The sequence below is a fragment of the Lissotriton helveticus genome, chromosome 6 (assembly GCF_964261635.1).
Source record: "Lissotriton helveticus chromosome 6, aLisHel1.1, whole genome shotgun sequence".
Classification (NCBI taxonomy): domain Eukaryota; kingdom Metazoa; phylum Chordata; class Amphibia; order Caudata; family Salamandridae; genus Lissotriton; species Lissotriton helveticus.
In genome coordinates, this window is record NC_136067.1 from 1,496,469,378 (window position 1) to 1,496,482,542 (window position 13,165).

At 53.5% G+C, this 13,165-nt stretch overlaps 1 protein-coding gene across 2 annotated transcripts in view; it reads left to right on the top strand.

Moving 5' to 3' along the window:
• The window catches only part of USP34 (ubiquitin specific peptidase 34), a 2,681,755-nt gene that overhangs the window by 2,220,765 nt on the left and 447,825 nt on the right, over nt 1–13,165 (top strand). For both annotated transcript variants that reach the window (XM_078649291.1, XM_078649292.1), the window contains exon 68: nt 631–788. In XM_078649291.1, the coding sequence (XP_078505417.1) occupies nt 631–788 (158 nt within the window). The remainder of the gene's footprint in view (nt 1–630; nt 789–13,165) is intronic.

The following is a 13,165-nucleotide window of genomic DNA, read 5'->3' on the forward strand; positions in this document are numbered from 1 at the left end:
TTGTTCTTTGATGATGGTTTCTTAAGACTCCATGTCTGTTAACATGGATGAAGTACATAAAAAAGCTGACTCGAGCATGAGCAGGTGACGTATATTCACTGTTCCCAATGTCATAATTGCACGAGACAGAGCGGTACAAGGTGGCATGACATCTCACAATGCTACCTGTCAATGCTGGAGGGAATTGCTATGCAAACATTTTCCGATCCAATCCGATGTCTAGAGGTATTCAAAAGGTGAGGAGTCTGCGGTTAGAAAAAGTCACTACCAGAAATGGTGTTAGTGAAGGTAAATAACTTGTTCATATAGACACACTTCTTATTTGAGTTTTTCTTCATTTTTAGCCATTGTGCTGAAATGGTTAAACAACTCCCTCGAAACCTTGTAATCTTCCAGAAGATGAATAAATGTGTAAATGCATCACCTCTTTATTTGGAATTAATCTTCTAAGTAAGACTTTAAGAAAGCATTTAAAGTTCAATCACTGGCTATAACTGGAAAATAATTCCAGTAACAGTATTGTGGAGAGTCTGGAAGCATCAAGATCACTTGATAGTTATTTTTGCATTTGTGGACTATGTATATTGTAGATATTAACATTTGCTACCCTTTCACATCTTTTTTCTATAGGCTGTAGAAGAGTTGTTTAACCTCATGCAGTTATTTGTATCTCAAAGGCCTGATATGAGAGAAGAGGAATTGGAAGATATTAAACAATTTAAAAAAACTACAATTAGCTGCTACTTGCGCTGCATAGATGGACGGTCCTGCTGGACTACACTAATAAGGTAACACTTTAATTGTCACACTGATATCCTGCACAGATTTAAAAAAGGATATGCATTTTAATTTGTTGTCAATACATTTTACTCAAGTGTTTTTTGAGTGAAAACCAAAACATATTATGAGATGATGTTATGGGTGTTTTTTTTCTCTGGGTCACTTTATTATCCCAGATATTGATTCAGTTGCACATTGCCTGCTGTTTATGTAAAAAGTTCAGCTTCTGTGTTTATTTACTGTAAGGGGTGCTGTTGAGAATCATGCGCTGTTTTATAGTGCCTTGGGTCTTGAAACGTTATGACATACTTTTCTCAACCAACAATACTTTTCCTGCCTTCATCTGATAGCCTTCTTTTGCCATTTTCTGCCTCTGCTAATCTCAACACTCTGAACTAAGTGCCATTTCTGAAGATGTGCATTTTGTCGTACGTATCTGATAGAAACATCTAGCTGCAGATTCCTTACAGTGGAATATCCCAGGTTGGATCCGGAAGACTTTTGCTCAAGCCAATACCCTTGTGCGCTGGTAGGTGGCACCGGTCAGCTCCGCGTAACATCGTATGCGCCGGAGGTGACGTCAAGAGAGCTACCCTCTGTCACTTTTTATCTGAAAGAGACACGTTTGTGATGGATTCCTCACCTTAGAATATCCCCAGGCGTCAGACTGGATCCGGAAAGTTTTTTCGTCGCGCAGTACCCCTGTGCGTCGGTAGGCTTCGTCATACGGCTCCGCGTACGTCGCTGGCGTCGTAGTCGCCGAGATGGCGTAGCTGCAGCTACTTAGACGCGCCCACGCGCGCTCACGTCAGTTCTTTCTTTTTCTGCTATCAACAAATGGGAGCCTAAGGGGGTAAAAGTCAGAACAGGTCACCCCCCACTCAATTACTGCAATTCAACACCAGACCTGTTCCTACTATATGTGTGGAGATTAAACCACCATATATCTCTCAACCGAGGACACCCTTTTTAGAGTGTCACCGCAGTGGATTTCATTTTCACAACTGCCTCATTGTGTCCTAGATCACTACATTAATTTCTTTTCTTTTTCCGCGCCAGCAAGCGCAGATCCGAAGAGAACGGTACCCCCAGTCATTTTTTGACTGAGTTTTTCCGGACGTTTTCTCTCTGTTTTCAAGTATATATCAATCTACAGGTGCATAGGGATTCCCGGTTTTAAGTCCTGCGCGGCCTGTCCCCGCACGATGTTGGTGACTGACCCGCACCGTGAGTGTCTCTACCGGACCACGACTCCGAGTTGTGCCCCCACTGCTGGGAGCGGCCACCAAAGTGGCTGGAGGCCTGGGAGCCGGTTCCGCGCCGTTCAAGGTCACGGTCCCGAGGGAGGTCACGGCCACGGAGCCATCACCATCTTTCGAAGTCTTTTCACTCGGAATCAGGTAAGGCGAAGAAGCGTCGTCGCTCTTTGCCTTCCCTAGCCGGTCGTGCGACGCAGCTAAGGATGCAGGTGGCACCACGCCTGCGGCTTCAGCGGAGCCTACGCAGTTCCCAATGGCCTACCCGCCCTTTCAGGGTTCAGCCCAGCTGCAGGAGTTCCTGTCAGCCATGGACCGTCCGGCCCCGCCGGTGTGCTTTTGGGCCCAGTGGGCACAGCTGGGGGTCCTCGTTCTTCGACGCTGCCAACTCCGGCGTCGACGCCGAGGGACCCCTGTGGATCCAGGCCTGGATCCCTGTCCATGCTGGTTGGCCCTGTATGACCTCCATCGACGTCGCCAGCCCCCTATGTCGTCGGTTGCAGACCCGGCCAAAGCCGTCCCCGGCTCCCTCCCCGGCGTGGGACAGGTGCCGGAAGCGTGTCGACCGACACAGTTTGGGAATTTATTTCCCTTTGACCACCCACCTCCTTATGTTCCACCTGTTCCACAGGCTATGGAGGACTGGGAGGGGTCTGAGGACCCTCTCGCAGCCCAATGCGAGTTAGACCCGGAGTGGGATGAGGATCCTGGGGGTGCAGGTGACAGCATACCCCTCCCCCCAAGCGCCTTGAGACCCTCCCGGGTGAGTAGTGCGCTATACAAATGGCATGATTGATTGATTGATTGACCAGGATTATGCTCCGGAACCTGGCGCACTGTCTCCTTCTACCGTGGTGTTCACGAAAGTGATGGTGGTGGTCTCAGCTCACCTGCGCAGATCAGGGGTTTCAGTCTTGCCCTATCTCGACGACTGGCTGTTGAAGGCGGGCTCGCCCCAGGCAGTCGTCTCCTACCTCCAGACTCCGGCCGACCTCCTGCATTTGTTGGGGTCTCCATCAACGTTTCGAAGTAGCACCTGATTTCCTCTCAGAAGCTCCTCTTCATCGGAGCGGTTCTGGACCCGGCGCGGTTTCGGGTCTATCCTCCCGAACAGTGAGTCTGGGACATTCGGGCTATGATTCCGATCTTTCAGCCCTTGTCCCAGGTTTCGGTCAGGATGACCATGAGGCTGCTGGGCCTCATGGCCTGCTGCATCCTGCTCACCAACCATGCCAGATGGCACCTGCAGGCTCTGCAGTGGGACCTGAAGTTCCAGTGGGAGCAGCATCAGGGGAACCTGTCTGACTACATCCAGATCTTGGAGGGCACTGCACAAAAATTGCAGTGGTGGCTCACGTATCGGCATTGGGTCAGCGGCAGATCCCTCTCCCTTCCCCAACCAGAGCAAACAGTGGTGACGGATGCGTCCCTCCTGGGATGGGGCGGCCACATGAGAGAGGCAGAGATCAGAGGCCTCTGGTCTCCAGAGGAGTCCAGGCTCCATATCAACGTTCTGGAGCTTCGGGCGATCCTTCTTGTACGGAAGGCATTCCTTCCCTCTGTAAAGGGGAAGTTGGTGCAGGTGTTCACGGACAACACTGCTGCCATGTGGTATTGCAAAAAACAAGGTGGGTTGGGGTCGTGAACCCTATGTCAGGAGCCTCTGCGCCTCTGGACATGGCTGTAACGTCAATGCATTTCATTGACTGCTCAACACCTGGCAGGTTCTTTGAACGCCAGGGCGGACAAACTCAGCCACCGGTGCCTGATGGATCATGAATGGCGTCTTCACTCAGAGTTGGTGCAAGGTCTCTTTCGACAGTGGGGAGAGCCTTGGTTAGATCTATTCACCACCGAAGAGAACGCGCAATGTCAGCTGTTCTGCGCGTTGTTATTTCCAAGGCGGCACTTGCTTGGCGACGCTTTTCATTGCTAGTGGAGCTGCGGTCTATTGTGCGCCTTTCCTCCTATACCACTTCAGCACTAAGTGCTGAAGAAGATCAGGTGCGACCGAGCCCAAGTCATTCTTGTGGCACTGGATTGGGCTCGAAGAGTTTGGTATCCCGAGCTACTCAGTATGAGCGTGGATCCCCCAATCCGACTGCCTCTTCGGGAGGATCTTCTGTCTCAGCAGCACGGGATGGTCCTCCACCCGAACCTGTCCAACCTCTACCTACATGCGTGGAGATTGAGCAGCGACAGTTGATTTCGTTCGACTTGCCTCCTGAAGTCTGTGATGTCATTCTTGCAGCCAGGCGTCCCTCCACTTAATCGGTATACGCTTGCAGGTGGAACAGATTTTTGGCATGGTGCACTGCAAAGGCTGTGGATCCCCATTCAGTCCCTCTTTCAGAGGTCCTTTTGTTCCTTCTTTTGTTGGTCCTGCAGGGCTCTGCTCTGGGCACTATCAAGGACTACCTTTCTGCAATCTCTGCCTTTTTTCAGGCTCCCTGATCAGCCCTCTCTTTTCAAGTCCCCTGTTGTTAATAGATTTCTCAAAGGCATTACTCACCTTTTCCCGCCTATTCCGTTTGTGATGCCGTAGTGGGACTTGAATCTGGTACTTAGTTTTTTGATGTGCACTCCTTTTGAGCCGCTCCACAACTGTCCTCTTCATCTGATAGAGACTACTAGCCGCAGATTCCTTCACATAGAATTATCCCCAGGCGTGAGACTGAATCCAGAAACTTTTTGCCACAGCATCCCTGCACGTCAGGGGCGGGGCGACACCTCGTGACACCGCCCAGGCGTCGTCCGCGTACGTGACATAGAGCGAGGTCGCATAAGCCCCACCGCGGCGCGCCTATGTCAGTTTTTTCCTTTTCCGCAAGCAACACGGATCCGGTCTTTGCTCGTGCCTGTTTTGGGCCCTTTTTTCTTCCTCATTGTGACTATTTTTGGTGGTGCCTTCGCGATTCAAGACTTGCACGTCGTGTGGGAATCTTATGTCGGCGTCGGACTCTCACCTCATTTGTATGTGGTGTTTAGGGGAAGATCACGGCACCACTGATTGTGAGGCGTGCCAACAGTTGAAGCCGAAATCGCTGCGGGAGCGCCAAATGAAACTACTCTCAGTGCATCTCTCAAGGTCGGCTTCATCCCCTCGATGTTCCTCAGCAGACGGCTTCAGAAGCGGCCGTTGTCGTAGCCTCGCCCCTCTCCGATGTCGCGAGAGCGTCGCTCCCTGGTGGGTAAGTGTCGCAGTTTGTCCCCGGGGGCTGGTGTTCGGCCTGGCGGGGACGTGGGCTCTCCGCAGGTGATGCGGCCCTGCGTGTTGTCCTCCTATCCACCGTTTCCCGGTGAGGGGGCGTCGAGAGTCCAGATGAAGATATACACGGCGGCTTTGCAGGCCTCGCTGACATCTCCTGCTCCTTCCCCTCCTGGGGCGTCAGCGGATCCCTTGCCTTGCGCGGGGCCCTCCGTGGCGCCGGTCGGCGGTTCCGGCGCCGACTGGTTCGGATCCAGGCTTGGAAGATGTGGAGCTGTTGGGGTGTGGCTTCTCAGGGGTCCCTCCTTCGGACCACGGCGCCTCTGCCTCGCCGCAAACTCCCGCGGGAGTACCTGTGTTGTCGCGGGAGGTCACCGGTGCGGTCACTTCCCTGAGCCCCGCTCGGCCCTCTGAGCAGGCGGAGGCCTTGTCCGCAGCTGAGCTGATGCCGCCACGGCACCGGCACCTGCTGGTCCGAGCAGCACCACAGGGGTCAGTGGACCCTCCTCGTCCTGCTCTGGGTCGAGGTTGGGCAGGGACTCCTCGTCCCTCTCTGGGCCCCTCTCGTCTCTCACTGCAGGCGGGTGCATTGTCGGAGGGCGAGTCGAAGGTTGAATCGTCCCTGGCGTAGCCACATGGGTCGCCGGGCCACCTCGGTCACATCCTGGGCCGAGGCTGGCGGAGGGCTTCGTGTCACTTCCCCGGTCCCTCTCGCTCCTCCACACAGGCGGCTGCCTTGGCAGAGATCGAGTCGGCGTCGTTCCGGTGCCGCCCCTTGGCCACTTCGACTCCAACCCAACTTCAATAGTCCTTTAAACCAACTAGTCATTTGATGGTTTTGTGTTTTTCCTGTTTGTCTTTTTTGCCTTATGAATGTTATTAAGTATATTTATTGAAAATGATAAGAAAAATCTGAACCAATCATACATCAGAAAAAATATGATAAAGATAAAATGAAAATAGAAATAAAAATGTGTTATATTTTTGTATAATTTTGTTACTTGTTGTTTTTTCATATGATTAATTGCACTTCATTGATATAGATATAGAGTTGTGCCCCACAGGAAATGGCAGATGATAAATCGTAGAGGTTATTATTCCCTACGTGTAGTGAACGCATTATAAGTAGGGGTCCCCCGTTTTCTCAAATACATTTCGACTCCGGCTCCACTCCATTCCCTGGCGCGGTGTGTAGGAGCCCTATCCGGCGTCTCCCTCGGTGCCGGATGGTGTTGACGTCCTGCCTCAGGCGGCGGACTCTACGGCTCCACACAGAGGTCGTGCTGCGGATTCTTCTTTGGACGCACCCTCTTCTCCGGGGTTTGGGTGCCCACTGGTGTCATCCTCCCCGGAGACAGGCCGCCCCGTGGTGTCTTTTTTGCAGACGTCATTGAAGGGCGCTCCCCGCCATTTCCGAGGCTGAGGTGTTCGCAAGAGGAGCGGCAGGTTCCCCATTCCTCGGTTCCTTTTGACTTCCAGGTCTGGTCTTTGCCCGCCACGCTTAGCTTCGGGGACAGCCGCCTTAGTTTGCAGCCATTGCCCACGGAGGAGCTGCTTTCTCCACCGTGGGGCCCTACGGAGGCGGGTGCGGCCTTCGCTCACGCAATGTCCACGGCTGTGGGTATCCTGCACATGGGTTACCCGGTTGCTCATTTCCCGGCGGACCATCTCCTGGAGGTTCTCCACCAGGGCTCTGGTGGGAGGGAGCTGTTGCTTCCCTTTGAGGATTCGCTCCTTTTCTCCCTGATGGGGGCTTGGAGGCGCCCCGCCTCAGGGGATCCGGTGCCCCAACACCTTCTGCACTGGCACCTTCCAGCGCCGCGTGACCCGGCGTGTCTTTCTCTCCACCCCTCCGCCTCAATTCCACTTTTGCGGACTGCTTTTCCTTCCTTGCCACCACTGTTGACTCCGCCATCCCGGGAGGCCCGCTGGCTGGACTCTTGGGGGCGCAACATGTTCTACTTGACCAGCGCTGCCCTGCGGGCCCTTACCACCTTATGTGTGTTGGCTAGTGCATTCTCTTGTTTGTGGGACTCGGCTGAGTCTTTGGGGTCCGCAGCTTCCCAGGAGACTGTTCAGGTGGACTTATGGCATCATGCATTGGATGGCCGGGAGCTGGCGGCGTTTATTCTCCGCTCCGCTCTGGACATCTCGGAGGTGCTGGGCTGGGCCATGGCATCTTCCGTCGCCCTCCATCGCCATGCTTGGCTTTGGGACGGCGTGTTCCCTGAAAACATTCAGGAGCGGCTGATTGATCTTCCGTTTGATGGCAGCCTGTTATTCTATGCCCCGGCGGACTCCGCCATCCAAAGGTTCCTGGCAGGGCTCTGTCCTCCTCCTCTTCCTCTTCCTCTTCCGCCTTATCCTCCTTCCCCTCCTCAGTGACTGCAGAGTTGAGCTGGTTCTGGACCTTCTTTAGGGTCGGTTGCCCTTGCTGTGGAGTGTGTTTTCTGGCCATTCGAGTCCTCATTGCTGAGACTATGGCGTTGTTGTCTGCTGGACTGCCCTTTGTGACTGTGTGTGTTTTGCTGGCGTTACTGTTTTTCTCCTGGGCTGCCTGACAAGCATTCTGCTGTTTTTTTTTCCCCGTTGCTCTTTCATTTTTCCTCTGCTGCTGAAGTTCTTCCAAAGAGGGATACTATGTCTTGGGACTTAACGTACCCTATGTGGGGTAGTGGTAGCTGTTATATAGCTTGCTCTCTGCTAGGGAGTTCTGGTAGCCTTTGGGAGCCTGTTCTACATGGTATTTATGTATGTTGCTATTGCTTCTTGAGGTTGTGTGTGCGGCCCCTCGTGGTGGTGTGTCTGGGCATTTCCTCACCTTCCTGCTCCTGTCCTGAGGGCTGGGATGACTCTGTGCTCTCCCTTGTCAGGCGTCGCCCGCCCGGTCTTCCCGGGGCACCAGGCTGTTTTTCTTGCTTCTGGCGGCTTATATCTGTTGGCGCCGCTCTGACTGGCTGTTGCCTTCCATTTGGGGTGGGCTTGCCTTCTTTTCCCTCGTTTCCTTGGGCCCTCTAAGCTTCTCCTCCTGGCTTTGGATGGAAGCTTTGTTGCCTTGGAGGGGGGTGGGGTGCTTCGGCCACTCTGGCCTTGCCCTTGGTTCGTCTGTTGTGAGTGTAAGGGCCTCTTCAGTCTTCTTTCTTCTTCATCCATCCCTCTTGGGGTCGGTGGTGGTTTGCTTGTGGTGGCTCCTCTTGTCTGGAAAGGACCAGGTTGCTTACCTGGAACTCCGGTCTGGTCTCCTGTCGGACCCTCTGTCCTGGCTGGTGGGGTCCTTTCGCAGACCCTCCTTCCCCGTGGGTATTGCTAGGGTATCTATTTTACGTGAAGCAATCTGCAGCTAGTAGTCTCTATCAGATGTATGAGTTACTTACCTTCGATAATGATGTATCTGGTAGAGACGATTCTAGCCGCAGATTCCTTCTTGGCCCGCCCTTCCTCCCAGTTCTGCGAGGACCCTTGGGTTGGTCTCTGCACTCGCCTCCCGGTGGAGGGCTGTGTCTCCTGTGAGTGCATTCTTTCGCTCTTGACGGGTTGCTCCGTCTTGTTGCTATTCCTTCCTCCTGTTTGGTTCACTGAAGGTTGGGGTTATAGTGCTCCTGTGCCCGCTACTCTGCCTGCTCCAGGGTGTGGTGGGTTTGCCTTCAATCTCTGCCCCCCCCCCTCCCTACCTCTTAATGCTTGGGGTCCAAGCCCCTTTGCCGACCTCCTTGTTGGGGTCCTCTGGCCATGCCTTGCCCTTGTTCTTTGGGGAATGGTTGCCCTCTGTGCTGGGGTGACTTGGAGTCTTGTTGTTCCTGTCTGTCTTTGGGCTGGCTCCCCTTCCCTGTTTCCGGGTGGGGGTTGTGGGCCTGCTGCAGGTGTCATGACTTTTTACACATGTTCCCTGTCTCCGGAGGAGGGGGGGAAGGCTGTTTACATACTGGCAGGGTGGCTGCTCAGGGCTCTGCTCTGTTCTTTATTCTGCCCCTGCCTTTGGATACTGCAGTATTGCACTGCCCCTTACGATGTCGCTTGTCTCCATTCCTTTTTTTCTACTCTTCGCACACTGTTCTCATACTCGCACAGTTTTGTCTGATGGCGCCGCGTTGCGGCGCGGAAAAGTTCTCCGAAGAAAACTGATGTAGGCGCACCGGGGTGGGGCTTATGTGACCTCGCTGACGTCACGTATGCGGACGATGCCTGGGCGGAGTCGTGTGGTGTCGCCCCGCCCCCGGTGTGCAGGGAGGCTGTGGCAAAAAGTTTCCGGATCCAGTCTCACGGCTGGGGATAATTCTACGTGAAGGAATCTGCGGCTAGAATCGTCTCTACCAGATACATCGTTACGGAAGGTAAGTAACTCGTACGTTTGTTGACTTTGAAGACTGCTTTCCTGGTTGCCATCACCTCCGCTATGCGTGTAAGTGAGCTCCAGGCTTTCTTTTAAGCCTCCTTTTCTGTCAATCCATCTTGACAAGGTTGTGCTTCGCACTCGTCCTTCCTTCTTGCCAAACGTTGTCACTGCTTTTCACATTGGGCTGACTATTACCTTGCCCATTTTCTTTCTGCTTCCTCACCCTTTCAGAGAGGAAGAGAGGCTCCACCTTCTGGACCCAAAACGTGAGCTTTCATTTTACTTAAATCGCACACAATAGTTCCGGGTGGATGACCAGCTCTTTGTTTGCTACATAGGCACCAAGAAAGGCCGGGCTGTACACAAGAGGACTATCTCCCGCGGGGTCGTCTTGTGTATCAAAGCCTGTTATTCTCTGGCTAAAAAGGAACATCCGGTTAGGTTGATCACCCATTCTACCAGGGCAACAGCAGCTACTACTGCATTGGGACGTGGTGTCCCCCTGCAAGACATCTGTCAGCCAGCCATGTGGGCCTCGTTGCACACTTTTACCAAGCCTTATTGCCTTGACAGTCCAGTGCGGAGAGACGGCTTCTTGTGACTTTCTGGTGTGATCTTTGTTCGCAGATCCACCACCGGGGTTGGTATTGCTGGGGTATCTATTCTAAGGTAAGGAATGTATTACTAACGTATCTCTTTCAGATACACAAGTTACTTGTGTAACAATATATCTGTAAGAGACATTAGTTAGTGATAGATTCCTTACCGCCCTACCTATCCTCCCCGTTCTGCAAACTGATTTCTAGGGTTAAGGTCATCCCTTTCAGGGCCCTAGTTTCAATGCACTAGTGGTCAGTGGCTTTTGGACATTGCCTTTGATGGCCATCGCCTCTTTGGCGACAAGGCCGACAGTGCGCTGGAGCGTTTCAAGGACTCCAGGGCTACGGCCAAGTCCTTGGGCCTCGGCCAACGGCAGCAAACTTCCGCCTTTCGTCCCTTTAGTGGCCAAGGAAGGGGCGCCCCCACACGTCCAGCTAGCCACAGGTCGCAGAACCAACCTCAACGCGGTCGCGAACGTGGTAACCGCTGAGGCGGTGCCGGGGGACACCGGCAAGGTCAGTCCACACCCGCCCCTGCAGCATCTGCCCCAAAATCCTCCTACTCCGAGTTTTCAGGCCCATTCGACGCCAGTGGGGGGCAGGGTTCGCCATCACCTCCTTCACTGGTGCTCCATCACATCGGACAGGTGGGTGCTGCAAATCTTCCGAAGGGGCTACTCCCTCTCCTTCAAGGCGACCCCTCCAGCCATGCCACCTCAGTACCACCGCATGTCGGGGGATCACTTGCGACTTCTACAGGAGGAAGTTACGGCCCTCTTCGCCAAGGGGGCCGTCAAGCGTGTTCTTGGGCCAGAAGTTGGACGTGGTTGCTATTCCCACTACTTTCTGGTACCCAAGAAGGGCAAAGGAGGCCTACGCCCTATCTTGGACCTTCGGAGCGACAGCGGCTTCCTCCGGAAGGAGAAGTTCACGATGCTGACTTTGGCTCAGGTCCTAGCTGCCCTGGACCCAGAAGACTGGATGGTAGCGTTGGACTTGCAGGATGCATATATCCACATTCCCGTCCTGCCGGCCCACCGGCGTTACCTGCGGTTCATGGTAAGCCACGAGCACTTTCAGTTTACCGTGCTCCCCTTTGGCCTTACCAGCGCCCCTCGGGTGTCGCAGCCCATCTGCGCAGATTGGGGGTTTCAGTCTTCCCCTATCTCGATGACTGGTTGTTGAAGGTGGTCTCGCCCCAGACAGTCCTCTCCCACCTTCAGACTACGGCCGACCTACTGCACTCGCTGGGGTCCTCCATCAACGTGCTGAAGTCACACCTTTGTCCCTCTCAGAAGCTCTGTGAGAAGTTGGCCTGATGTGCAGTGCTCACTATTCTAGTGATCACTATATATCAGTCCAAACAACCCTTATTGATGATTGGTTGTAAGTCAACCTTATAGACCAGCTATCCTAGTAGCATGGATACGAGCAGTCTAAGGCTAAGACTCTAGAGGGCGTGTTAAGCCAGCTGTTTTACCATCACATTACCCCTTGAACACCCAGTGAAAGGACACCACACAAGTTGTTATGAAAATAAACAGTGTATTTATTTATAACAAGACTACCCTGGCTCTTTATGACACAGGGAGCTAAGCACACAACAAAACTCTTATGAAAATACTTTAAGTCGCACAATTTACACAAATGCCCGAGGGGCACGAAAAACCTTATACTACAAAAGTGGAATGCAAATTACTAGCAGGTAAGTAACGATTCTCAGAGGCTTTAGAAACGCTAGGCCTACAATACTGAACACTCAGGTTAGGAGCAGGAGGCCTAGGGACACCACGTGCAGAGTGGGAACTCTCACGCGTAAGGCGGGAAAAAGCCTATGGAAGCTAGTATTCACAAAGTTAGTGTTCTCGGGCGAACCCGACTAGGTAGGTCAAAAACGAAAGTGGATCTGGACCCTTGGATAGTGAGGCTATGCTGGGGCACTGAAATGCCGAAGTTACCTAGCCCAGGGGCTGCAGCTACATAGGTCTGAAAAGACGTCGGGATTCTTCGTTGACGAACCAGGAGCCTGAAGGAAAGGAGTTGCTGGCAGGCGACCAGTGAAGATTGTTCGAGTGATCCAAGCCTGGATCGAAGAGGGATGATACCTGAAAGCAGAGGGGACCAAGTTCGTGACTACTAGCCCGTAGTCAGGTGGCACCAGGAGGGCACCGGATGGTAGTCACCTCGACTAGGTGAGTGGGCGACGCTGTGCTCTGCAGTCTCACGGACCAGGAGGCGTTGTCGGCGACCAGGATGGAGGTACGAGCTGTCCCACGATGGATGATGCTGTCGATGTCGCTGGACCCAGGATTGGGGCAACAAGTCTTGGCAAATTCAAGCCCACGCGGTGGACCTAAAATGGCGTCTGGAGTGGACCAGGAGGGTCCGGGGTGCTCCTCTTCTGGAAGGGAGCAAGGGCCAGTCTGGAGCAACCAGACCAGCAGCAGTGATGTCGTCGGGCGTCGTTAAGAAGGCCACAAGCCAGCGGGCTAGTAGCCAAACAACGCGGTGAGCAGCAAAAAGCAGAAGGGCCCCACGTAGATCGTGGAGATGCTGGGAGGCTGAACTTCGGTGCTGGAGCTGCTCAGGGTCGGGGCTTCTCGGACCCCAAAGCACTCACCAGGGGATTCCTCGGCGGTCGTGCTGGAAAGAAGTCGTGCAGTCTTGAAGATGGCCGGTCCCTCGAGGTCTCGTCGCACCCACGGTTCTCAGCTTGGCTGTAGAGGTGGGTAGAGGTCAGAGGTGCCAGGGAAGCCGGTTCTCGTCGAGCTGGACAGTCGGATTCCGGAGGAAGGACTTGCAGCAGACCGCAGTGTTCTTAAGATGGTGCCTGCGGATGCAGGGTGACTACTCCTTAGTCACAAGGGAGAATCTTGAAGAAGAAATCTTGAAGTCCTTTCGTAGAAAGTCGTGTCTTGATTCCAAAGATGATCTAATTTGGAAGGGGGCCTGCTCCTACCTTTATCTGGGAAAAGGGGGCTGGCACGCG